At 38.4% G+C, this 26898-nt stretch overlaps 1 protein-coding gene across 3 annotated transcripts in view; it reads right to left on the reverse strand.

Moving 5' to 3' along the window:
• Nucleotides 1-26898, reverse strand: part of HSPBAP1 (HSPB1 associated protein 1) — a 51955-nt gene that overhangs the window by 20116 nt on the left and 4941 nt on the right. For all 3 annotated transcript variants that reach the window (XM_053918437.2, XM_045185882.3, XM_024577952.4), the window contains 3 exons: nucleotides 17819-18004; nucleotides 11627-11808; nucleotides 1314-1450 (listed from right to left, as the gene is read on the reverse strand). In XM_053918437.2, the coding sequence (XP_053774412.1) occupies nucleotides 1314-1450; nucleotides 11627-11808; nucleotides 17819-17957 (458 nt within the window). In that variant the 5' untranslated portion in view covers nucleotides 17958-18004. The remainder of the gene's footprint in view (nucleotides 1-1313; nucleotides 1451-11626; nucleotides 11809-17818; nucleotides 18005-26898) is intronic.

The following is a 26898-nucleotide window of genomic DNA, read 5'->3' on the forward strand; positions in this document are numbered from 1 at the left end:
CTGGGAAGCAGGGGGCTGCTATTTTCAAACTAAGGATTATATACTGAAGGCTTATTTTGCCTTAAAGATGATAAAGCTGCTCCATTCCATTGTACCTGTGACTGGTCTAGAAAAATTTTTATATTTAGTATGTTTAGAATGTTGAGGTGGAAGGACTCCTAGATCATCAGTCAGTTTCACTTTCAAAGTAGTGGAAGAGGGCCCCAGTACTCGCTTGGGTCGTTCACTGGGCTAATGGGTGGTGGCAGAGGCATAACTAGGTCACAGATCTCCTGACCTCTCCAGGTCCCGGGTCCTACCTCTGCACCACAGCTTGTTTCCCAAAGGAAGAGCCACAATGATAACCACCCCATACAATTTACTTGGCTTGGCTTAAACTGTAATATATACGAATCCTTCTTGTTTATCAGAAAATGTAGTCAATCATCATGTTGTCCCCTGCTCAAAAAACTCATGGTTCTGCAAGCTGAAAGAACAGAGAATAAGCACTATTTGCCTGGGAGTCAAGACCCTCATGATCATTTCTGCTTTTCCCCCTGTGCTGCCCTACAAATGCCCTGTAAGGCCAAGATAGGAAACCGGGGTGTCACTAATTAGGGGAAAATAAGGCTGCACATACAGCAGATAGAGTACATCTTCCAAACGGCAGAAACACTTAAATTTTTACATAACTCCTAGAAGCAGCAATTATCAAAAGCATTATGTGACTTAGCTCTTATATCTCTAGGGTCCACAGACAGATGAAGATACAAAACCGACCTACAGTGAAAAAAATACTGCATTGTGTCTACAGGCAGGCACAAACTAAAATTCAGAGTGAAAGAGGAGGTTCTGGTCCAGTTCTCAGGCCAGGATCCCTGGCATCCCCTCAGGGGTCAGGGGTACCAGCAAAGTCTCTTTCTTTCAACAAAACTGCTCTGCTCTTACTTACTCAGGGTTGAAGAAGGTATTCCTGTTTTAAAATAAAAGTTTGAAAACTACGTAGCCTCTTATGTAAAAGAGCTAAGCAGAGAGCTGTCCAGCTGAACTGGAAGTGAAATCCTGGAATTCCACAATCAGCTTTCTGAAGGCAATCCTGAACATGGCTGAGGGACTCACAGGGAAACCACCATTTAAACTGACCATTTCCTTCACTTCACAAAGGAGGAAACAACCAGAAGGCAAGAGATCTGCCTGGTCACGAGGCAGGACAGGACAGAGCTGGGACTAAGCCTTGGGGTCCTACTGCCTATTCGTTGCTGGTTCCTCTTCCTGTGCAACACACAAAGGGACACACAGAGATACACACTCTCATGCACACATGTGTGCATTACCTTCCTTGTACCTGGAATACTAAATTGCAACCATAGGAGTCCAGATGACAGGGTGTATGAGCCCCCAGGGAGCCAATCCACAATGTACTTTCCCGTCCATTTCTTCCACGAAACCCGAAGTCAGACCATACCACATCCTGTTTTGAAAATAAAGTTATAGTCCATCAAGAAGCAATTCCCTGTACGGTAGTGTTGCATAGTCAGTTTGACATAAACCCAAATCTATGGAATTAAAAGTATATATAAGCTAGAAAAGAGTAAACTACTGAACTAGGTAGGAATGAAGGTTTCACTTTATTCATTTTTTAATCATGATTTTTTTCTTGTTGAGTTAAGAAAAACAAACAAAAATACACTTCTATGTGCAGAACATGGTTCTAAATGCTGACATTTCTTTTATCGGTATCTTCAATCTATATTTTCTATCTTTAGAGACAAACCATTAATAGCTGTATTCAGAAAAAGAATATTTTGGGGAGACATTTAATAGACGGTTTTGAGGAAGACTAGAAAAAGCATTTCCACTTTTGTTTTGAGTGATGAAAATAGCAGAACATGTGCACATAACTAACGTCTGCTATAGCAGGGGGAGTTTCTGCAAGGTCAGCATCGTTGTAAATGCGGATGCTCACAGGCAGCAGCTCCAGGAGTGGCAAAAATCATGTGTCCTCTGCATATAGCCCATAAGCTCCATGCAGTGAGTGAGCTGACCTCTGTATTTCCAATGCCTAAAATTATACCTGGCTCAGGGTACATGCTCAAAACACTGGCTGATTGGGAAGGGGAAGAATCTGTTGGCTGATTACGGGTAAATGGTTCAGGTCAAGAACATTTTTAAGCATCTACCACATAGCTGGTATGATACCTGGTGTTTGGAATATAAAAATTAATACAATACAGGCCCACCCTTCAGATGTAACAGTCCCATCAATGGACCCTATCACTATAATGTGGCAAATACTCTGACGGAAATGAGCAGAGGCTGCTCTAAGATAACAGAAGAAGGACTCCTGGTCTCAAGCAGGGAGCATAGGGAAGGCTTCCAATAACCTGGTCTTTGTTGAACAGTTCACCACATCTCAGTGTGGAATTTAACTAAAGCTGAAAGATATGCAGTATAAAAACAAAAAATAGGAATTTGCCTTAGAAGACGCTGGTTCACTGGTTTAAGTAATTCTTAATCTTCTAGATACACTCTCTCGGAACCTGATGAATGCCAACACTTCTTTCCCACAAAGAAATGCGCACACACACAAAATTCCACGTACACTTGGAGGGACGCAGGTGAGAAGCTCTGTTTCTATAGCACTGCTTCAGAAAGAATCACAGAAAAAAAAATTTCTACAGGGTAGACGTGTGTGGGGGGCAGGGACAGTGGTTACTATATGACAGACTGACGAGAGGCTTCCCTGATCTCTTACTTAACACAACAATGACTTAAAAACGGAAATTACTTGGGGATCATTAAATCAAGGTGATCTAAACTACCTGAACTTCAGCAGTAAATTGGGAAAACCAAAGGATGAAGAGTTAGGCGGCAAGGGTGGTGGTGCGGCTGCGGAGGGGCAGTGAATCAGAGTAAATTTGTCAGAAAACAGCATCTGAGGTGCCTATTTTGTTTCTTTTCCCACAGGCTCTTGAGAGTTGGGCCTTTCTTGCCAACTGAGTTCGCTACTCACAGGCGGCCAAATGTCTGAAATCAATACAGGCCCAGAAGGAACCTGCCCTCAGTCTTGCTAAAAACAAGTGGCCCGGTTAGGGCGGACATCGGTGAAACCAACACAGGTGACTGATGGGGTGATGCAACTTGGAGCCTATTCTCACATTTACCTCAAGCACTGGAAAAGTCTAGAAATCATCTATCTACAGAGAATTCTATTCCAACACTACCTCTGAAAAGAGCAACCAAGTGTCTAGGTTACTGCTTGCTACAAAAACACTCCGCTTTTTACTGATAAAGTTTATTTTCTCTCATGCCCAAAACTGCAGCCTTAAATTACCTGAATAATTGTCATGCTTCTTTTCCTTACTTCCCTTCCCTCCCCCTCCCTTCCAAGTCCCCTCTTACTCCAGTGTAGTCAATCTGCCTCCCTCCACCCCAGTCCTCTAGCAACCGCTGATCGATCTATTTTCTGTTATCACAATATTTTGATTCCACATAAAAACAATAAGGATATGTTTTTTAAAATTGCTTAATTAAAAATGCCCCCCAACGCTTTAACCAAAATAAGAGACTCTAAAAACCTGGTTGTAATAAATAAAACTCAAAAATATGTATATGCTTCATTCAATATTCTTGATCGTATGTAGTATTCTAAAACTATTACAACATTTAACTGATAAAATGATGTCAGAAACAGTATTGAACTCTAACAGAACAGTTCATACTCTTCTATTGTAAGGCTTGGCTTGTGCATTCAACATTCAAGTCCCAGGGAATCCCAGCTTCATTCAAGTCGGCATCTCTGGCACCTAGCATGGCGAGCACAGCAAATGCTAAAACCATGCCCAGTCACCGATCTAGATAACTAGATCTATTTTTATCCTCGGCATCTCCTAAAACTCTTCCAATGAACAAGTTACGTAACTGTTGCAGAATCAAACACCACTTTAAAATGTACAAGTAACCAAATCTTCCATAATTTTACAGTTTTAACCACAGAACTTAAGAGAAAATTACTAGTTGCTTACAATAGAGAAGGGTGGCTTTTTTGGCCTACCATGTAAACCAATCACCAAAAATAATTCTTAAGTTGTTTAGTTCTAGAAGATGGTACATTACTTGGTAAAATACTTAAATGTTTTCACATATACATCATTATTATTTTCATTCCTGTTTAACAGATAAGAAGTCTAAGGGCAAGCAGGTAAAATGAGCTTACAACAGCTCATCCCGAACTTAGGCTCTGGAACACACACACCAACTCGAAAGGATTTGTTCTTTTACCTACTGCATGCTGTTTGGGCGACTTGTGATCATGGTTCATTGGAGCCTGTCACATTAGAAGTAGTCTTCTCTCAAAATAAACAAATAAATAAAAGTTGTCTTCTATTTTTCTCCATACCTAGATCACAAATACATATAGGAAAACTACACATAACTCCATAATGAACTTACATCTAAAGAAAAAAAAAGAAGAAACCTAATATTGGTCAAAACAGTAAGAATGAAACTTTAAAATGATATAATTAACTATAAATATTATGTAAAACTTATAAAAAATAAAAACAATTTAAATTTCAAACAACCTTTAAATGACCATTACAAATTAGCAAAGTACTTAAGGCTCTTTTTTTCCTTTGGAAAATTACCTTAAGTCACATAAACAGAAAACAGGCTCGCATAGACACCGGATTCCGACATCCCAATTTGTTTCAACAGAAAGATTACTGGCCATCAAGCCCCTTTGATCACTAGTAAATCACCTGGTTCAATTTCAACACACTCTCATAACTATGTTATAAAGTGAAAGACAGGTTAGATAGAACTAATGTTCCATGTTTGCATTTGGGGATTCTGCACCCAGGTGACTTAACAAGGTTCCTAACTCTGAGGAGCCAATCTGAATCACAACATAAAAATAGAATCTATCTGAAAAACATTCTTGGGACAAAATCCCTTTTGTTATATGTTGATGTTTTTTTGAAAAAAAATCTATTTTATTTGCTTATTTTTAGAGAGAGGAGAAGGGAGGGAGAGAAATATTGATGTTTGAGAGAAACACCAATTGGTTGTCTCTCGCTTGACCCCCACTGGGGACCTGGTCCACACAACCCAGCTTGTGCCCTGACTGAGAATCGAACTGCTGACCTTGAAGACCGGTGCTCAAACCACTGAGCAACACCAGCCAGGGCACTATTTGTTGATTCTTAATAGCTTCAATTATGATGATACTCACTGATAATTATAAAAGGTAATACCTGCCATTCTTATCTAATATGTCAGAGATAAAAATATTTTATATGATAATGTCACAAATTCCCTACCTTCCTTCCTTGGTAGAGAACAAAATGTTCCAAATAACCGCTTTACTTAGATTAGTCAATGATGATATTTAACTAAAAAAATAGTGAGACTAATTAATTTCATTTGCCACACATGAAAGTCAGTTAAGTGTCAAAATCATAATTCTGGCCAATGGATATTGTCCAATCATATCAGTATATTTGCCAGTGTACTTACCAGTATATATATTATAAATTTATCAGTGGATGAATTTAATTTGTACAAAGGGTTATTAACACATAGAAACTTTAAGTAGAAGCTATAAGTAAAAACTTATAAAACTGGTAGAGGCAGAAGAAAGCTAATAATTTCTTAATCAAGATTGACAAATGAGCCCTGGCTGGTGTGGCTCAGTGGACTGAGTGCCGGCCTGTGAACCAAAGGGTCCTAGTTCTATTCCCAGTCAGGGCACATGCCTGGGTTACAGGGCAGGTCCCCATTTGGCGGTGCATGAGAGGCAACCACACATTGATGTTTCTCTCCCTCTCTTGCTCCTTCCTTTTCCCTCTCTGTAAAAATAAATAAATAAAATCTTAAAAAAAAAAAAAGGATTGACAAATGCTACAACTAATTAAGTAGAAGCTACAAAAATTTTGACTACGGTGAAGCTAGGGGTTTAAGTTAAAACATTCTCTGAAAAGCCCTAAAGACCATGGAAATATCAAAATAAGAAATGAGTAGAAAAAATATATACTTATGTAATCATTCAATTACTTACTATGTATAGTGGTCCCACCCCCCTTTATGAGCTGTTTTGCTCTCTGTGGCTCAAATGTAGTAAATGGAAAACTCTGGAAATATACAAATCATGTGTTTTCAATCGTGCACCCTTGTAAGTAGAGTGATGAAATCTCACAGAGTCCAGCTTCATCCTGCCCGGGACATGAATCATCCCTTTGTCCAGTGTATCCTCGCTGTATATGCTATTGGTACTTAGACACACAGCGGCCTTCTGGGTTATCAGACTGACTGTGGTCAATGCTTGTGTTTCAAGTAACCCTTATTTTACTTAACAATGGCTCTAAAGCCATTCAGACAATTTTTATTACAGTATATTGTTATAATTGTTCTATTATTAGTTATTTTAATTTTTTACTGTGCCTTATTTATCAATTATACTTTATCATAGGTATGCATGATTAGGAAAAAGTCGTATACATAGGGCTCAGTATTATCTGTAGTTTCAGGCATCCACTAGGGGTCTTGGGACACATCCGCACTGGTTAAAGAGGACTACTGCATTCAGAATCATGTTAGCACTTTCGGGGAATAAAAAGTTACAAAATAAAGTCCACGTTCCCAAAGAGCTTATTGTTACAGGAACTCATGTCATATACCATTTAACTAACAACCCAAATAAAACGCAGAGGAATGAAGGCTAGGGATGAATGGATGTGGGTACAAGTGGTTGAGAAGACTTCATAGCCAAAGCTGAATCTGGGCCAGGCTCGAAGAAGTAGAATTTTAATAGGCAGAAACTGAGAGGAGCATGAGCAAAGGCCAGAATATGAGAGAGAACAGAGTGGTCGGGCACTCAGCGAGGAGACCAGACAAGGACTAACAGAGAGGACACAGGTCGCATCAGTCATGTTGGGGAGAGTCTTAAATACTATCCTTACTTTTTTTTTTACAATTAAAAAATTTTTGTTTATTGATTTTGAGAGATAGAGAGAGACATCAATTTGTTGTTCCACGTATTCATGCATTCACCGGTAGACTCTTGTATGCGCCCTGACCAGGGATCAAACCTGCAACCTCAGTGTACCCAGATGATGCTCTAACCTGAGATGAGCTAGCTTCCTGGCCAGGGCTCCTTATTCAGTTTTAAGTCATGAAATGTTTGTGAAGATGATTAACATATTTCAGTGTTTAATCTGGAGCATGACTTGAAATGTATTTTCATAAGAAACTGTTTTAGAATTAATTAGAAGAGTCAAAACTGGAGGAATAAAGAGCAATCTCAGAAGTGATATAGACTAGAGGTTCTCAAAGTAGCCCACACACCCCCTTTAGCATCCCCGAGACTCTTTCAGGGGATCTGTAAGGTTAAAATTATTTTCCTATGACTACTAAGATGTTATTTGCTTGTTTCACTGTGTCAACATTTATATTGAGGGAACAAAACAATGGTGAATAAAACTGCTGTCAAGATAGTAGAACCAAAGGGTACTGGCAGCATTGTTTTGTTTTTTTTTTTAACGATCTTATTTGCTTATTTTTAGAGAGAGGGGAAGGGAGAGAGAAAGAGTGGGAGAGAAACATCAGTGTGTGGTTGCCTCTCGTGTACCCCTCACCAGGGACCTGGCCAGCAACCCAGGCATGTGCTCTGACTGGGAATCGAACTGGCGACCCTTTGATTCACAGGCCAGCACTCAGTCCAGAGCCACACCAGCCAGGGCTCTCTTTTTTTGGAACAGCTTTACTGAGATATAATTGATATACAATAAACAACATATATAGTGTGTACAATCTGGTGAATTTTTACATATGTATATACCTGAGAAACCATTACTACAATCAAGATGAGAAACATTTTGATCATGTCTAAAAGTTCCCCTGTGACCCTTTATAACCCAACTCTCTCTACTCCCTCTTCTCGGACAACCAGTAATCTATTTTCTGTCAATTTATTTGCAAGTTCTACAGTTTTATATGAATGAAATCATATAGTAAGTACTCCTTTTTCATGCTAACACTAATCCAAAGTCAAACCACACAAAGTTGACCTGAGACAAAGTAGACATCAAAACAAGGAAGCAGCCAGGGGAGAGAGGGTTATCTCATCATGGTAAAAGATCAGCCCACGAAGAGGACATAATAACCCTACATGTGCACAAACCCAATAGTTTCAAAATACGTGAAACTAAAACTGACCAACCTGAAGTGAAAAAGAAATAAATGTACAATTATAGTTGGGAAATTTTAATACATTTCACTACATAAAGAGTAGAACAAGTGTACAGAAGGTAAGTCAGGGCACAGAAGACTTGAACAATCAACTTAACTGGTATTTATAAAACACAATAACAGAATACACATTATTTTCAAGTACACCTGGAACATTTATCAAAACTGACCATATTCTGGGCCATAAAGTAAATAAACTTAAGAAGAGTGAAATCATACAAAGTATATTCTGATTATAATGAAATTAGATTAGAAGTCAGTAACAGAAAGACAGCTAGAAAATCCCCAAATATTTGTTAACTAAACATTATACTTCTAAATAACCTGTAAGTCTAAGAATAAATCACAAGAGAAATTAGAAAATATTTTGAACAGCATTCTGCCCTCCTCCACTTAGTTCCTTTTGGAAATTCACCACTAATCTCGAGGACTGCAAACCGACAAAACTGTAAGCGTTGCTAGGTTTTCACGTAAGATCCTGGCTGTAGTGTGGACAGCTGCGACTGGTGAGGGAGTCAAGTGTCTGTTGCTGCCACGTACACCAAGAAGGCATTTTTACTTTCTGTATAACAAAAAAGCTTTGTAAATAAAATTTTAACATTTAAAAAATAAAAGGAAAATATTTTGAACAGAATGAAAATGATTTTGGAAACTTGTATCCTGAAACACACGAGCTTGAAAGCTTCCTAATACTTAAAAGACTTTCTGAAGAGAATGGTGATGATATTGGGATATATCACTTTTTTAAAAAATAATGAAGCATATAGAAATGTGTCAGCAGGTGGAAGATGTACAAAACTCAATAAACCAATATTTTCCAAATAGCCAATGAAAGGTATTACAAAAGCCCCATTCCACGCAAGACAGGTCAATGGATTTTATTGTGAGTACAAAGAGTCCGTGGATTGTGGGTTCAGACTTTCTACTGCAACAAATAACTTTTTGAGAAACTACCTGTTGTCAAGTTTGGTGGAGTATTAAAGAAACCCACAACCATCTAAAAAGGCTGCTAAAAAACTCTCTTTTTCAGTTGAATGTGTGTGAGGCAAGATAATCTTCATACACTTCAAATAAACCAACAAATTACAACAGGCTGAATGCAGAAGCAGATAGAAGAATCCAGCTGTCTTCCAATAAGCTGGACATTAAAAAGACAAAAATGTAAAGCAATACAACTCCTCTCAAAACTTAAAAAAAAAGTTTAAATATAGTTATTTTCATTAAAAATGTTACTTATGTTCAAATGGGTTTATTTAAAATGAATTACTAAATACTTTGAAAATTTATCAGTTTTAATGTTTACCCATCATTTTATGACAGACAGAAGAATACTTGAAACAATAGTAAGACTTAGTGCCTGAATGAATTATAGCAGTAAAAGCAAAATAACAACAACTTCGGTACCTGCTGTAAGAAGGAGGTACTCAGAAAAGTTTGAGCTAAAAAATAATATAATCTCACTGGTCTTGGTTGTTCATAGAAGATTTGCCTGTTCTAATCCAGGGCATTAATCACCATAATGTGAGTTGACAGACAACTCATGCAACTAAAAAGATCAGATTTTATAAGGGCTCAATTAATTACAATTCCTGCACATTACCCTGCCTTCATATCCACACTTAATGGACCAGACACGTGAAAGCCCAGTGCTGTTATGCCTGGGCTGAGACAGACACCAATGGGTCAGATTAGAGATTCATCCAAGGCAGAGTGAGCCTAGACTCAGCATAAAGGGAATTCTGGAATTCAGGCCGCAGAGTCCCCACAGAATGAGGGTATTTACACCCTCTGTGGGCGTCCTGTGCAGCAGTTAAAGTGCAGAAGGCAAACTGCTGCTTGAGTTACTCTTTTCTTAGTTGTGTATTTTCAAAAAAGTTTTACTTAACCACTTTGTGCCTCATTTTTCTTAAAATACAGATAATTATTAAATTATAGGGTTACTGTGAATATTAAAATGTAAAGCACTTAGCAAAGCACCAAGTACAAGAAAGTACCTGATAAATATTACTATTACACAAAGTTTTGCCTGAAGTATAGTATGGAGTAAAAAAGTATTGATCTGATCTACAAGGTGGGTGGGGGGTATAAGAAATGTAATAAAATACTCTAAAAGTTAACTATGATATCTACAACGTCCACGGTTAAAGGCTCATAAAGTGATAACAACTAAGGTTCTAAGAAAAAAAATTACCTCAAAATTATTATTTAAAAACGAGTAAAGAGTAAATTTGGTATAGACTTTGGATTCAGAAAGCACCTACTCAATGTTTTGAAAACTGATGCATTTCTTAGATGGTTATGAAAATGAAAATATACCCTCAACTAACAGTTATGAAGCAGATGACACATTTTTTATTTTTAATAAAAAAGCAAAAATTAAGCAAACATTTTAAAGATTCAATAAAGGGAAGCTACAAAGTATTAGTATTTGTATCTTAGTAATTACATAAATATCAGCACCTACGCCCTGACTCAAAGTGAAAAAGAAAAATACAGGCTGAATAAAAAACTACTCAGAAGTCCAAGGACTACCAGCCTATGTGAGAGGGAAGTCGGGGGTGGGGGGGCAGGGCGGGGGCAGTGATGATCAGCAGGAGAGGAGTGGGGGTGAACAGCCTGCAGTGATGGCGAAAGGCTTCTCTCCACCAAGGATGGGGCATGATAAAGGACTCTGGAGCCTTGCTTGACTGTGGGCAAGGCAAAGCCACCCTAACAGCTTCCTGGGACTACTCCCATTTGTGCCCCACGCCTAAGACTAACACAGAAACCAGAGCAGACAATCTGCAAAATCACCCCACAAAAGAAACTGGCAGTTTGAAGTAGAAAACACTTAAAAGGAAAGAGGATATTGTAGCCTGCAAACTCTGCTGGCAATTTACATCAACACATGGCAAAGAACTTCCACATGCCCACTTCTGCAAGTATGCCCACGCTTCTGCAGGCCTTCTACAATCACACACGGGGAGCCCAGCGTCTGGCACAGGCCATAAACCTGCATAAACCCCCCGAGCAGGGAGAGATGGAAGCAGCAGTCTGGAACGCTTCCAGGATTCTAGGAATGCATCTTCCTGTGATCAGCCTTGTACCTCCATCTGCATCGTGACAGACCAAGAGCTTATATGTAGGTTCAGAGGAAATTAAGTTTTACACACAAATGAGAGTGTATTGGAAAATCTGGAGGGTAGGAAAACAATGAGAAGGCTGCTCATCTGGTTGTGCCAAACGTTCCACTTCCCTTGATCGAATCTTTTGGCTTGGGTGGATAAAATACTCAACACTCACAGTAACCTCTTTTGAGAAAAAAAGACAGTGAAGGAAAAAGATACCATGAAAATGCTAATTTGTGTTCTTTTCTCAAGAACAAATTATTACCACGATTAAAAAGAATATATTGACTTACCTGAAAAATATCTGTCTTGTCTTCAAATAGACTGGCAACATATTTATAGTCAGCATAAGCCCAGAATTTGGAATAATCATAATCCCTAAATGGTCCAGAAACACTGGAGTGGCCGCAGTTCCAGGTCAAAAACTCTTCAAGTGTAGCTTCTACATAACTACATGCAGTTTCAAATTGAGGAACTGCAATGTAAGAGAACCCAATTTTAAATGTATATGAAACAGTTTCCAAAATTGTTTTTTTAAAAAAGAAACAAAAGGTCAACCAGAAATGTTAACTATCATTTAAATTAATTAAAAATTAATTTTGTACTTGCTATACAATTAAAAAAAAACTTACAATATTCAAAACATTCAGGATTAAACATAAAAATAAAAACCACCAAAGTATCTGTCGATATACAATTGGGTAAAAAGATGTGGTACCATATATACAGTAGAATACTTCTCAGCCACAAGAAAAGATAGGGGAAGGAGGGAGGGATGGGTGGGGTGGTGGGGAGGGGTGGGGGGAAAGGCCAAAAACTGTACTTGGACAACAATAAAAATGTTTAAAATAAAAAGAAAAGAAAAGATAAAATACTGCCACTTGTGATAAATGGATCTTGAGAATATCATGCTGAGCAAAATGAGTCAAATGGAAAAAGTCAAGAATCATATTGTTAGGCAGGACAGACAGTAAGCCAAGGCAGGGAGGAGGAGGGAGACATGTCTCACCCACTAACTCAGCAGTCCTGAGCCTGGTCCTTAAAGATTGCCAGGTGTCCCCACATCACAGGAAACAGCATGATAGCACAGGAGGAGGGGAGCCCTTAAAGTTCTGTATGTTTCATTTCCACTATTTGGAAAAGAAACTTTGAAACTGTGTATTCATCCCAAGGTCTAGAAGGGGGAAGAGGAAGAGAGTCCTCGATGCCGAAGAAAAAGCCCATAAAACGACTTTGGTTAACTGCCTGCTTCTGGTCACTACCTGTTTTACAGGGCGTCCACAGTGCTTACAGAAAGAGCCCAGGAATAACTCTGGGTAACTGCTGCAACTTTAATTACCTGGCCCCTGCCATGTATCTAGTTTTACAACAAGATGAACAAATGTGGTCTGGAGCAAGATAAGGATTCGGGGAAACAGACCCCACGCATGCCTAAATTTAGGTAATCGTGTCCCCTGGGGGAAGCTGGCACCACCTTTACCCACCAATCAATATATGACCCCCTCACTTCATCCCGCTGTCGATATTAAGTCTTCAGGACAAAGGACCCAGGACAAAGGACCTGATGAGTTAGCCGCTCTCAACCTGCCCTGCCTTGAGCCTGCGCCTTTCACCCCCACCTCAGCAAGGCCTGTTCTCTTCCATGAGAAGCATCACCAATAAACTTTGCTTGCGCGCTAATGGACATGCTGATCTGTAATTCTGTACTGCATCAGCAAGAACCAAGTTTTCCCGCAACAATTTGATTTTACTCATATGTGGAATATAAAACCGAAAGCAAGAAATGAAGAATCAAAGCAAAGAAACAAATAAAAACTCATAAATACAGACAATAGTGTGGTGGTCAAACATGGTGATGTAAACACAATGCAATATACAGATGATGTATTACAGAATCACATGCTTGAAACCTATGTAATTTTATTAACCAATGTTACCCCAATAAATTTAATAAAAAAATTTTAAAGACACTATTGAATTAACTGTTCATTTTTAAATCAAATAGTGAACTATCCCAAGTTAAAAAAAAAGACATGGTTTTAACCTTAAGATTAAAGTCTACCCTTACTATTGGCTGATTCAATGTTGTTAAACAAAAAAGCCAAAAGCTTTTCTGAAAGAAAAGGGTTATTGAGCCATAAACCAGCCAGAAAAAGGACCAGGTCCTGGGGCAGTTTAATCCTTGGGACTCCTTTGTGGGGGCAGTTTAGGGAAGAAAGACATAAGCTGTTTTGAAGGAATTCACATTGGTTGCATATAATGGGGGTGGGAGAGGGCAAGTGAGGCTAGTCTGAGATAGGTGCGTAGTCTGTAAGGAACACGTGTTTGCTCTTTAGGATTGGCTGTGGTCAACAGTCTGGGAAATTCATGTCAGCAAGACGCAGTGCCCCCTGGTGGCTGGGGTACTCTGCTATTTTCTCGTGTATAATGGAGGAAACAGCCACTTGGAAATTCTGTTTCAACATATATTCAGGAATGTAAGCAGTCTTTGGTTGGTTCTGCCTTGCGGTTAACTGATTAACCTCCCTTGTCTCTTTTTTCTACCCTCCAGCCTTTTGTAATTTAAGAGATCTCAGAGTTTTTCTTGTCACACTGAGCCAAAGGAATACTTTAGATTATCAATTCTCCAAGATCTTTTCAGGGGTCTGTAAGGTCTAAACTATTTTCTTTTTCTTTTCTTGACATTATTTGCCTTTTTCATTCTCATTCTCTCACGAGTGTAGAGTGGAGTTTTCCAGAAGCTATAGACAAGTATTGATATCAACTGCTTTGACAGCTAGTAGAATATGTGTTTATGTTCTCATATTTTAAAGTGTCTCAATTTCAATTTCTAATATGGTAAGTGTCACTAGATATAACCCATATCAACAAAGGCTCATTAGGCTACTCAATAATTTTTAAGTGTAAAGGGAATCTCAGATCAAAAAGTTTGAGAACCATTTTTCAGATTAAAAAAAAAAAGACAATACAAAAAAATGTCTTTTGAAAATTTTCTGACTTTATGCTGTATATATATCATACACAGATGCTCAGAATCATTACATGGGCAATGGCATTTCAAGTCTGTTCATTTATTCATTAACTCATTTATTTCAGAATCATTTATCAAGTACCTAATTTGTAACTAGCACTGTGCTCAGACTCGTGGGAACATAAATAAATAGTACTCTTGAGTTACAATATATTCAAAGATAAAGCTTTAATCAGAATAACAGGGAATCTGAAACATCATATAATTAAATGCAAAATTTTGTACCATAGGCAAATAAGAAAAGGCAGAGATGAGGGTGGATCAGGTTTAGAGAGATCAGATGGCCAACAGACATATGGAAAGAAGCTCAACTTCACCAATCATCAGAGAAATGCAAATTAAAACCACAATGAGATACCACTTCACGCCTGTCAGAATGGCTATCACCAATAAATCAACAAACAAGTGCTGAGGAGGACGTGGAGAAAGGGGAACTCTTGCACTGTTGGTGGGAATGCAGATTGGTGCAGCCACTGTGGAAAGCAGTATGGAGATACCTCAAAAAGTTAAAAATGGATCTGCCTTTCAACTCAGAGAGCCTACTTCTGGAAATATATCCAGAGAAACCAGAAACACTAATTCAAAAGAGCATAAGCATCCCTATGTCCACTGCAGCGTTATTTACCGTCACCAACATATGAAAGCAGCCCAAGTGTCCATCAGTAGAGGAGTGGATAAAACAACTATGGGACAGTTACACAATGGAATATTACTTGGCCATAAAAAAGAAGAAAATGTTACCCTTTGTGACAGCATGGATGGACCTGGAGAACATTATGTTAAGTGAAGTAAGCCAGTCAGAGAAAAACAAATACCATATGATTTCATTCATATGTGGAATCTAATGAACAATTTGAACTAACAAGCAAAGTAGAGACAGATAGCAGGATGACAGCTCTGGGGGGAGGTTAGGAGGTGGAGGGATAGAACAAAAAGGAAAAAGGACTCATGGACATGGGCAATAGTGTGGTGATTGCAGGAGGGAGGGAATATAAGGGGGATAAATGGTAATGGAAAAAAATACAACAAAAAAAACAAAAAAACATCTCAATTAGAAAATGGGCAAAGGCTCTGGATAGACAGTTCTCTAAAGAAGATATCCAAGTGGTCAATAAGCATATGAAAAGATGCTGAACATCATTAGTCAAGGGAAATGTATATCAAAACTATAATGAGATAATTCATAGCCACTAGGATGGCTGCAATCAAACTGGAAAAAGTGTTGGCAAGGACAGAGAAATTGGAACGCTCAGACACTGCAGTGGGAAGGTAAAATGGTTCAGCTGCTCTGGGAAACCGTCTGGCAGTTCCTCAAAAGGTTTAAACACAAAGTTACTGTATGACTCCGCAGTTCCACTTTTACGTATAAACCCAAGAGAGATGAAAACATATGTCCACACAAAAACTTGTATATAAATGTTCACAGCAGCCTTATGGATAATAGCCAAAAAGTGGAAACAACCCAAACGGCCAGCTACTGATTAATGGATAAACAAAATGTGATATATACATATAATGGAATATCATTCAACAATGACAATAAATGAAGTACAGATACATGCTATAACATGAATGAATCTCAAAAACATGCTACATTGAGTCAAAGTAGATACAAAGACTACATATTGGGTGCTTCCATTTATATGATGTATCCAGAATAGGCAAATCAATAAAAACAGAAAAGCAGATCAGTGGTTGCCAGGTGCTTCGGAGAAGGTAGAATAGAGGGTGACTGCTTACGAGGTGCTGGACTTCCTGACGGGGTGAGGAAATGCTCTAGAATTAGATAGTGGTGACGGCTGACCAACACTGTCAGTCTGCTCAACCACTGTGTACTTAAAACGGTGAATTTTACATTATGTGAATTTTATCTGAATCATAAGAAAAAAGAACAAAATATCTTCAGTAAAAACTCAGAGGAGTTGCTCACAATCACCGAGATGTTCTACTTTCTCTTTCTTTAACGCTTAATATCAACTTGAAAATGTCAAATTACTGTGCATCATCTATAAAACAGGACAGTAATAGTGCCATTCTAAGAGGGTTTGAAGATTAAGAGAGTTAATATGTAAAAGCACACAGAACAGTGCCTGACACAATAGCTCTCAATAACTGTTAGCTATTAGTAGTAGTACTGTATTTGGAGTCTAATAAGAATGGGAAAAAATTACGATTCCTAAGTTTCTCCAAATTATTGTCTTCAATAAGTGGAAGGTGTATTTGACTACAATCGGGAAGCATAAGCTGACTTTTATGTAGCTGCTGCTGGTCTAGCATTTAATTTTAAAATGCAGTAAACATTTTGGTCTGTAATCAGAATGAAATGCCACAGAGTTTCAAGTATATTAACCTTGCTTTACCTGTCATGGGAGTACAAGGAGATTCTAGACACCAAAACCCAAATTCTATGCGACCTCCTACAAGGTCAACGTGAAAGGAAGAAGCTTGGAGAAACTGAGTTATTTTCTATTCATCTCAGTTATTAATGGTTATTCACGAGCCACTTCTCAGCAGTCCTTAAAACACTGAATTTCTAAACTACCAAACTTACCCATATTAAATATAAGTTAAGCACACATTCTGAAGCCAATGGTTATGAACTCCTTTAGACTAGAAACAGCACTATTTCCTTCCTTTATTATTATTCGTTTATGCTCACCCGAGGACATTTTTTTATTGCTTCTCAACAGAGAAGAAGTGGGGTGGGGGGGTGGGGAGAGAGCAATAGCTGCCTACTGTCCATGCCCCAGCTGGGGATTGAACTTGCAACCTAGGCACGTGCCCTGATTGGGAATTAAACTTGCAGCCTTCCAGTGCCATGAACAACACTCCAACCAACCAGCCAGGGCATCTTTCCTTTAAATTAACTATTTTTTAGAGGTAACAACAATTGCTTTATCTGACTATAGGCAAAAAATTAAAATGTTACAAGTCTTTAGGGAAAGAGAGGGAGCTGGCAAAATCTAATTGCTTAAGAGAATGAAAAATACAGCTTTACCTGTTTCACAGTTATGCAATGCAATAGAGGTCACACAGCTGATAAAGCAGAGATAAAATATCAACCAAGACTGAGCACTATAAATAGTGCCTGAAGCCACAAATCAAAGGACACATTCCACATGAGTCAAAGTGGGAGCAACTATTAGACAAGTATTGGTCTTTTTCAGTCACATGGGAACAGTAATAATAGTGCATTAACAATGCTTTATGAAGTGCCTACCACATACATGAATAAAAACATTTTACTTGAAATTATAAACCATAGGTTGCTCCTTCTTAAAAAACAATCTGAACACAAACTGTCCTTCTAGAACTTCTAATAAAATATTCCCTATCTGCAAATGGTCGAAGAGAGAATTACAAATAAAGGATTTCTAGAGATAAAGAAATCACTACTGGGAATGTGAAAATGCCACTGAAGAGACATTATTGTTATGATTACTTATGGTCCTACCTGTGTCTGTGCTTTTCAGTCCCATCCTGAACCGTATCTGCTTGCTATGAAGGACCTCGGAAAGGTGTTTAGCAGTCCAGTGTTGTGCTGGCCAATCAAAAACCATATTATAGAAGATCGCAGGTTGTTGTAAAGACATGATAATTTCTTTTGCTTTCTCTGGCGTAAAAGGTTTGACATGTTCATCTAGGGAGAGAAATAGAGCAACATATAGGTAACTATAAAGTTATTTCATATAATATAAAAAAATAGTATTGTTTTTATTACAGCAAATCTTTTTGTGTAATTACACTGCATTTACACTTCACTTATTACTGTTCATAGAAATATTTAGCCTCAAATAACCACAATTCTTAAACATTTCTTTTTTAAAAATTTAAAAATTGTTTATTTGCTATTAGAGAGAGGGGAGGGGAGGGGAGGGAGAAAGAGAGGGACAGAAACATCAATGTGTGTGAGAAACCGTCGATCAGTCCCTCTGTCACACCCCAACTGAGGACCTGGCCTGCAGTCCAGGAATGTGCTTTGACTTGGAATCGAACTGGAGACCTTTTGGTTGGTAGGCTGGTGCTCAACCCACTGAGCCACACCAGCCAGGGCCTAAATCTTTCTTATTTTAAATTTTAAATGTTTGAAAATATTTATAATTTTCAATGTTTTTAACAGGCTTTCCAACTATTTATTTAAATTTCAAGATATGCAATTTTTAAAAAATATTACTTCCTAAATAGAAGATTATGTAAGAAACGCTGGTAGAAACATCTCTAGAACAAGCAGAGTTGCTGGAGTTAGCAACAATTCTACTTGCTTTGTCACATGTTTATGCCAAAAAGACTAATGAATAAATATACACCAGGTCAACAGGAAAAGGGGAATTATTTTTACTGAAAGATTTAAAAGGGGAGTTCTGGCCAAAAAGCCCTTTGCTTCCTCGCACAACCAAAAGGAGGATAACAACCAATCTAAAATCAATAAATAACCAGAAGTGTCAGAAAATCAAACCACATGGAACTCTGACAACCAAGGAATTAAAGAAACAGTCAAACAGACCAACCAGACCTGTAAGAACATGTGGTAAGGCAGTAGACCATGCAGGCAGGGCCAGCTGAGAGAAACCTTGGCAAGGCAACGGACCACACAGGTGGGGCTGGCTGAAGGGGAAACTGAGACTTAGAGCTGACTGTGGACTATGGCAGTTGCCACAGTGGTAGAAACTCCCAGTCTCACGGTTTGTTGGAAAGTGGGCTAGAGCCCAGCAGGTAAGTGGCATTGTTCCCTCTCTGGCCCCTCCCCCACAGGCAGCACAGTGCACAGCAAGGAGGGTTGCCCTGCCCTGGTGAATACCTAAGGCCCCGCCCCCTTACAACTTATCAGGTGTGCGAGACAAAAAAATGTGGCCCAAATGAAAGAACAGAGCAAAACTTCAGAAAGAGAGCTAAGCGATGAGGAGATAGCCAACCCCTCTGGTGGAGAGTTCAAAGCCCTGTAGTCAAAATGCTCACGGAACTGATTGAGCTTGGTTGAAAAATGAAAAAACAAATGAAAGATACCCAAAATGAAATAAAGCAAAATATTCAGGGAACCAACAGTGACAGGAAGGAAACCAGGTCTCAAATTAATGATTTGGAACAAAAGGAAGAAATAAACAGCCAACTGGAACAGAATGAAGAAACAAGAATTCAAAAAAGTGAAGAGAGGCTGAGGAACCTCTGGGACAACCTGAAAAGTTCCAGTATCTGAATTACAGGATTGTCAGAAGGAGAAAAACAAAAGCAAGAAATTGAAAACTTATTTGAACAAATAATGAAGGAAAACTTCCCCAATCTAGCGAAGGAAATAGACTTCTAGGAAGTCTAGGAAGCCCATATAGTCCCAAAGAAGTTGGACCCAAACAGGAACACACCAAGGCACATCATCATTAAATTACCCAAGATTAAAGATAAAGAGAGAATCCTAAAACAAGCAAGGGGAAAGGAGACAGTCACCTACAAAGGAATTCCCATAAGGCTATCACCTAATTTCTCTAAAGAAACCTTACAGGCAAGAAAGAAGGGGCTGGAAAGAAGTATTCCAAGTCATGAAAGGAAAGGACCTACATCCAAGATTACTCTATCCAGCAAAGCTATCATTTAGAATGGAAGGGCAGATAAAGTGCTTCCCAGATAAGGTCAAGTTAAAGGAGTTCACCATCACCAGCCATTATTATATGAAATGTTAAAGGGACTTATCTAAGAAAAAGAAAATAAAAAATAAGAACAGTAAAACGAACAAATGTTGTCTCACAAAATGACTCACAACTATCAACAAATGAACCTAAAAGAAAAGGAAAACAAAAACTAGCAAACAACTAGCACAGGAACGGAATCAGAGAAATGGACATCACACAGAGGGATTTCAGTCGGGGGGGGGAGGTTGGGATAATGGGGGAAAAGGTACAGGGAAGAAGCAGCATAACTGGTAGGCATAAAATAGGGAGAAATCAAAAATGGTATAGGAAACAGAGAACTCAAAGAACTTATATGTACAACTTGTATGTCCATGGACATGAACTAAAGGGGTGGGGATGCTGGAGGGTTGGGGGGTCAGGATGGAGGGGGGAAGAGGGGAAAAATTGGGAGAACTGTAATAGCATAATCAATAAAATATACTTAAATGGATAAAAAAGGTACTAGGATGTTAAAGCTTGGACTTAATTGCACCTATAAACAGTGTAGGGGCTATGCACTAACTGAGGGCTTCACTAAATTTCACAGAATCAGAGAATGTTAATTATGGATAGGATAGTAAAGATTAATGCTTGTTAAATAAAAGAACAAGTGAAAGACATCTTAAGATGAAAGTTTTTGGCAAAGGTAAAAAATGCTTCACACTCCGACCCCCAAAACATATATTTATGCTTCTCTAAGTCAGCTAAACCGTGCATTTCAGTTAACTAATCTGTAATTACACTTAACTCAAAAAAAATTAAGAAAAGCTCATAAATAATACAAATTCTCTCATCATCCAACTTTTTCCTAAACTTTCTGATAAAAGGAAGAGGGATGGGGAAGGACTCATCAAGGAACTTTAGTAGTAATTTGTACTTGTCTGAATATAAGGCTTGTTTTTAAAGACAAAAAAATTTAAGCCAATTTGGCCTTGTTCCTCAGATAAGGGCAAAAGCTCAGAATCCTTTCGAAAACCTTTGGTGAATGTAAGCAGGCTCTATGCCTTCAGCAGTTGACATTTGAGAATGATCTGTCACCTTCGACACAGTCAGGGCTTCCAAGTAAGGAGGAAATCAGCATGGATGCATAGTGGGTGAGGGCAGGTAGGAGAGCTAGGCACTACAGGGGCTAGGGAGTGAGGAAGGGAGACAGCACTCTTAGGTCTCATTGTAAAAGACACCCCAAGTCTATCTTAAAGTGACTGAAGAGCCCTGTTACAGAAAACGGGATGTGACAAGGGACAAAAAAATTTTTCTATCTTTCCTTGAGATGTTTTTCTTTTCCCACTTTTAACATGTATGATAAATTCACTTTTAAGGTCTGAACCAATACTGGCCTATAAACACAAGGTTACCTAGACTGCAGTACACTAAATCTCCCTGGACTTGTAGTCCCTAGACTCTATGAGTATGAAAATGGACAAGCTATATATATTATTATATTTTTTATTATATATTTTTATAGTTTTGCTAGACTATGTATAAAAAACCACAATATATTCATAATATTCTCTCATTTGTGGCATGTAAATTAGAACTCTCCTTTAAGAAACAACTGGGAAAATAAAGCAGATGTCTCAAAGAATCACCCACTAACCTAGTAACTCAAGTTATAGGAATTTGCTTATCTATTTTTTAAGATTTTATTTATTTACTTTTAGAGAAAGGGAAAGGGAGAAAGAGAGGGAGAGATACATCGAATGGTTGCCTCTCGCACACCCTCCACTGGGGACCTGGACTTCAACCCAGGCATGTGCCCTGACTAGGAATCAAATCAGCGACCTTTGGGTTTGCACGCTGGCGCTCAATCCACTGAGCCACACCAGCCAGGGCATGGAATTTGCTTTTAACAGAATAATTAATCACGAGCTATATACACATTCATATATATTATATATGTATACGCAAACACACAAAATATCTACCACAACATAAATCTAAAATATAAACAACTGAACGTTTAAAAATAAAAACTATTTACTAAATATTTTCCCCATGGTACATACCTCCATTAACAACAAAAGTGAGGGCTATGTAGAAACGTGTAGAGACGTAGGGACTGGAAGTGACTCAGAGAGCTACTGAAATTGCCAAGCGAGAAATGTGATTGATAATCGGCCCTCAACAACAAGGAGGGGCAGTGATGAGGGCAGAGATGGTAAAGATGGAGAAATTTGCCATATACTTTTATATACATTAAAATAAAAATGCACATGTGATCCTCTAAGAGGCCTGTAAAACACAGGCCAAGGAGGTATTTTATTACCGCTATCCAAAGGCAGGCATGGAAGCTCAGATGTCAAAGGTCAACACCCTGGTGAGGAACCGGAACCGGGTCAGGTTCCCTGATTCCAAGTCCAGTGCTCTTTCCACTGCACAATCCTGGTTCCATAGAACTAAAACTGAGGGACTTGCACTAGCACTAAAAACTCAGGAGAGGCAATATAAGCTGAAACGGTGAATAGATACAGGAAAGCTTTAGATTGATTCATAGATAATAAATCTGTATGTGTCTTTGGGGAGGGAGAAATGTTGTGTGTACATGTGTGTGTGTACATATATGTTTGTGTGTGTGTTGGGGGAGGTGTTAACCCCTGTAGTAGAGACTGTTGGTTGCCTACCTTACCCAATACCTATTCTCTTCTTTCTTACTAAAAGAACTTTGGGCAATGGGAGTAGCTCATAAATTACATTTCCTAGACTCCTTTGCAGACAGGAATGGCTAGAGATGTATCTGGAAGTTGCTGAGTCAGCCTTTTTTGCCCTTACCTTCCTCTGTTACCTTTGGCTTAGAAAACAGACAGAATGGTTAGCCATCTGGAAAGATGAAAGAAAGGCCCAGGAAACTGCAACTTCAGCTGAAAGGATACAAAGATGCCCATCTTTGTGCCACTGAGCCAAAACCAGTGAAATTTTACCTCCTGAATCCTTTCACATAGAAAAAATGAACTCTTATAGTCCAGACTCTGTTATTAGCTCGTAACTAGTATAATACCTAGCCTTCTGAGGCTGCTGTTTTCAAGGACCACATTCTTTCTGTTAAAAACAAGACAACAGGCCCAAAATGGAGTCACTTATGTTAAACCCCAAGTCACCAATCCAACACTTAATTATAGTTTCAGCCTCTCCTAGAAATGGAATGTTAAATCAATCAGGCATCACCTGCTCAGCAGTAGTGAGGCAATCTGACTGACAGACCCTGACATCCTCTAAGGAAAATGACCTTGCCACAGCCAATCCACTTTCCGCTAGTATAACTTCCATACTCCCACTCCCTTGTGCCCCTGAAAGTCTTTCATTTTGTACAGCTCCTTGGAGCTCCTTTCTATCTGCTAGACGGGATGCTGCCTAATTCATGAATTGTTGAATAAAGCCAGTAAGATGTCTACATTTTATTCACCTGCATTTTGTTTTCTTTTTTTAACATCCCTGTAAAGTACTCTGTGGCTTACGCTGGATGAATCACTGCTGGTCCCCACTGTAGCATTCTGTCAGTTCTAAGGTTGTACAATATTCAAGCTTTGAACATTTTACTTCTAGAAATTTAAAGGGCAGAGATAAATAGAAACACCAGTCCTTTGGGGTTGGGGATTTATTTATTCCTCTTATCTTAAATCAAAGCCAGTAGATCAAATGGCTTTGAAAGTTCCCAAAACATGACCAGTATTTTGACAGAATAGCTTCTAAGAAGTAAATACATATTTTTCCTCTAACATAATGTTAATCTTTTAAAGTATTTAATGACCTGATCTAAAAATGTAAGACATTATTTAATAGGAGACTAAAAACTAAAGCACCTGGCCCGGTGACTGGAATATAGGGAATGCGCAAACCTGCTCCATGAATGAAAAGTGTTATAAAACATACACAGTGCAGAGCAGTAGGATGCCCAGCTAATAGGAAATCAGCATAATTACAGAATTTTTATCATTATAATAAAACAATCAGCTGGTTGTGAGATAAAACTAATTTGGTTTCTGAAAGTTTAACCAACAATGAACCGGGCCATTACATTAACAAATTTAAGCGTTACAATTTCCTTTAGAGAAGAATGCACTCTACACGGTAATAATTAAATAGCCTAGGGATGCACCAGTCATTCCGTGTCAAAAGTATTTGCAAAGAGCTGTAAAAATTATGAAGCAACCTTGACAGCCTTTAAAGGATAGTGTATTTAAGTCTAAAATTGAAGGAAGCAGCAATGTCTAGTTAGATGACTTAGAAACCGCTTAAAAAGACAGATTAGTAATCTAGGTATTGCACAACAGTCTCTTCCCCCTCTAAATATAGTATGTTATTCAGGCAATTTATTATACCTTTATTAACAACTATTTCTTTGGAGATCATGAAATACCATCAAAAAGCAAACTGCCCTTTCTCAGTAATTGTTTCTTTAGTTAATTAATGAAAAGAACAAGATAATTTGAAATCTAATTTCTATGAATTTCCTAGCAACCTGCTTCAGTCAATTAACATCTGGTGTGGATTTGTATATGAGACTTAGAAATTCAAGACAAGAATAAGAAAAATATGCTAAGTTGTGAAGGAGAGACTGTTCCATGATGTCACCACTATAGGACCTGAGAGCTGGACAGGGGCCAGAACTGAGATTGCTTACTACAAATCCCCCTTAGAGACAGTCTGATTGTAATCCCTGTTCACTCTGACATAAGCCAGCACCCATCCCCTGCCTCACTGGGTGCTGGTTCCTGGAACAGGCCACTGTCCTGAACATGGAAAAAAGTAATTTTCCGTACCTGGCAGCATTCATGTACCAGTAACTATGATACCCTCCCCCTCCTTTACCATATATGCCTGCCAAGAGGTGGGGGAAACCATTTCACCCTGCAGCCACCCAAGATGCTTCTCATACGTAAATTTATGGATCTCCACTAATTACCATACTGGAGTGGTCAGCCTCTTTCTTCAGTCTTTCCCTGCCCTCTGCTTACAGAGGTAGATTTTCAGTCCCAGGAACTTTCCCTGAATCTGCGTGTACTAACACAAGTTTCCAGAATACTCTCCTAATAGTAATAGAATACAACAAAGACAAAGATCCTGAAATTAAAATTAACTCACGGCTCATGTCACATAAATTTTAATAGAAATTTTAATAGTGATTAAATTTAAATTTAGTATTTTCAATCTTATTCAAAAACTTTCATAAGGTGACATAAGAGTACATCACAAGTTAAAATACAGAGACTCACCATAGTGATACAGCATGGATAAAAAACTGGCTCGGTGATCTAATTTATTTCTAAATATATACATATAAACCTATGAGGGTTTCATCAGTCTGCCAACCAGTGAAAATACATACAAGAAATTTTAAAACCTCTGGAATGGTAGATAGTAGGAATGGTTGATATGAGGGTAAAAAATAATGAACATTGGGCCACGTCAGAAAAACAACATACACTGACAAAATTATGCAAGTACTACTTAAAAAAATGACTAAAGATCAAATGGTAAAATTTACACCAAAGATAATTTTTTAATTTTATAGTCACTATTTTAAAACGTTAGTACAAACTAATAAAATTCTCCTGAAAGTTAATATAATACTTCAGTAAACTGATGAATAGTTATAAATCCTTTTAATTTCAAGGTCTAGAAGGTGTTGTCACTGAAGATACCACAAACAGAAATGGTGAGGCTGTTATGACTTTACCCTGCCAATGCCAATACTTGGAAGGTAGTGAACACCCAGGCAAGTTCACCTGGGGACAGGGGACAGTTACATGCTGGACAGCTACCACCCTCTTCTTCCCTTCTTCTTACACCTGTCACTTTTGCCCAGTTACCCCTCCCCCTTACTTTAATCCATTTATGAACCAGACAGACTCAAAAGTAATACTGGTCTTACACGGAAAAAAGGAAGAGTAAATATACATTTTAAGTGAGGTGAGTACTAGAAAGAATGGTGTCTCAAAAGACTAAGTAAAAGCTCTTTAAAATGCTCTAAAGTATCTTCAAAATTTCTACCAAAATGTTCCCATCACTTAAGCTTCCACTAAGTAAATTTTTCATAATCCAAAATAATTTGGTTATTTTATTTCAAGTTTCATCAAAAATATTCAACAGCAGAGTCATGAAGAGATATCTGCAATCCACACTCACAGCAGCACTATTCATAACAGCCAAAGGCAGAAGCAACCCAAACGTCCATTGACAGATGAACGGATAAACAAAATGTAGTACAGACATACAGTGAAATACTATGCAGCCTTAAAAAGAGCCCTGGCTGGGGTAGCTCAGTGGATTGAGCGCCGGCATGTGAACCGAAGGGTCGCTGGTTTGATTCCCAGTCAGGGCACATGCCTGGGATGCAGGCCAGGTCCCCAGTTGGGGGCGTGCGAGAGGCAACCAATCTATGTTTCTTTCGAACATGGATGATCTATCTCTCCCTTTCCTTCTCCCTTCTTTCCCCTCTCTCTAAAAATAAATAAATAAAATCTTTTTTTAAGAAAGGAAATCCTGTCACATGCTACAACATGGATGAACTTTGAGGACATTATCCCAAGTGAAAGAAACCAATCACAAAAAGATAAATGCCGTATTATTCCACTTACACAAAGTATCTAATATAGGCAAATTCATAGAAACAGAAAGTAGAACGGCAGTTAGCAGAGCTGGCGGAGGGTGGGGAGGGGAGTTTCATTTGTGAGATGAAAAGGTTCTGGAGATCTGTTTCACAACAATGTCAATATTCTTAACACTGCTAAACAGTACTCTTAAAAGTTGCAAAGATGGTAAACTTCTTGTTACTTGTTTACCACAATTAAAAAATATTCAGTAGAATTATTTTTTTACTAGTCATTATTATCAAATATGAAGTATTTTAGCTATATATGAATTACACATGTGCTCT

This window comes from Desmodus rotundus, chromosome 2 (assembly GCF_022682495.2).
Source record: "Desmodus rotundus isolate HL8 chromosome 2, HLdesRot8A.1, whole genome shotgun sequence".
NCBI lineage: Eukaryota > Metazoa > Chordata > Mammalia > Chiroptera > Phyllostomidae > Desmodus > Desmodus rotundus.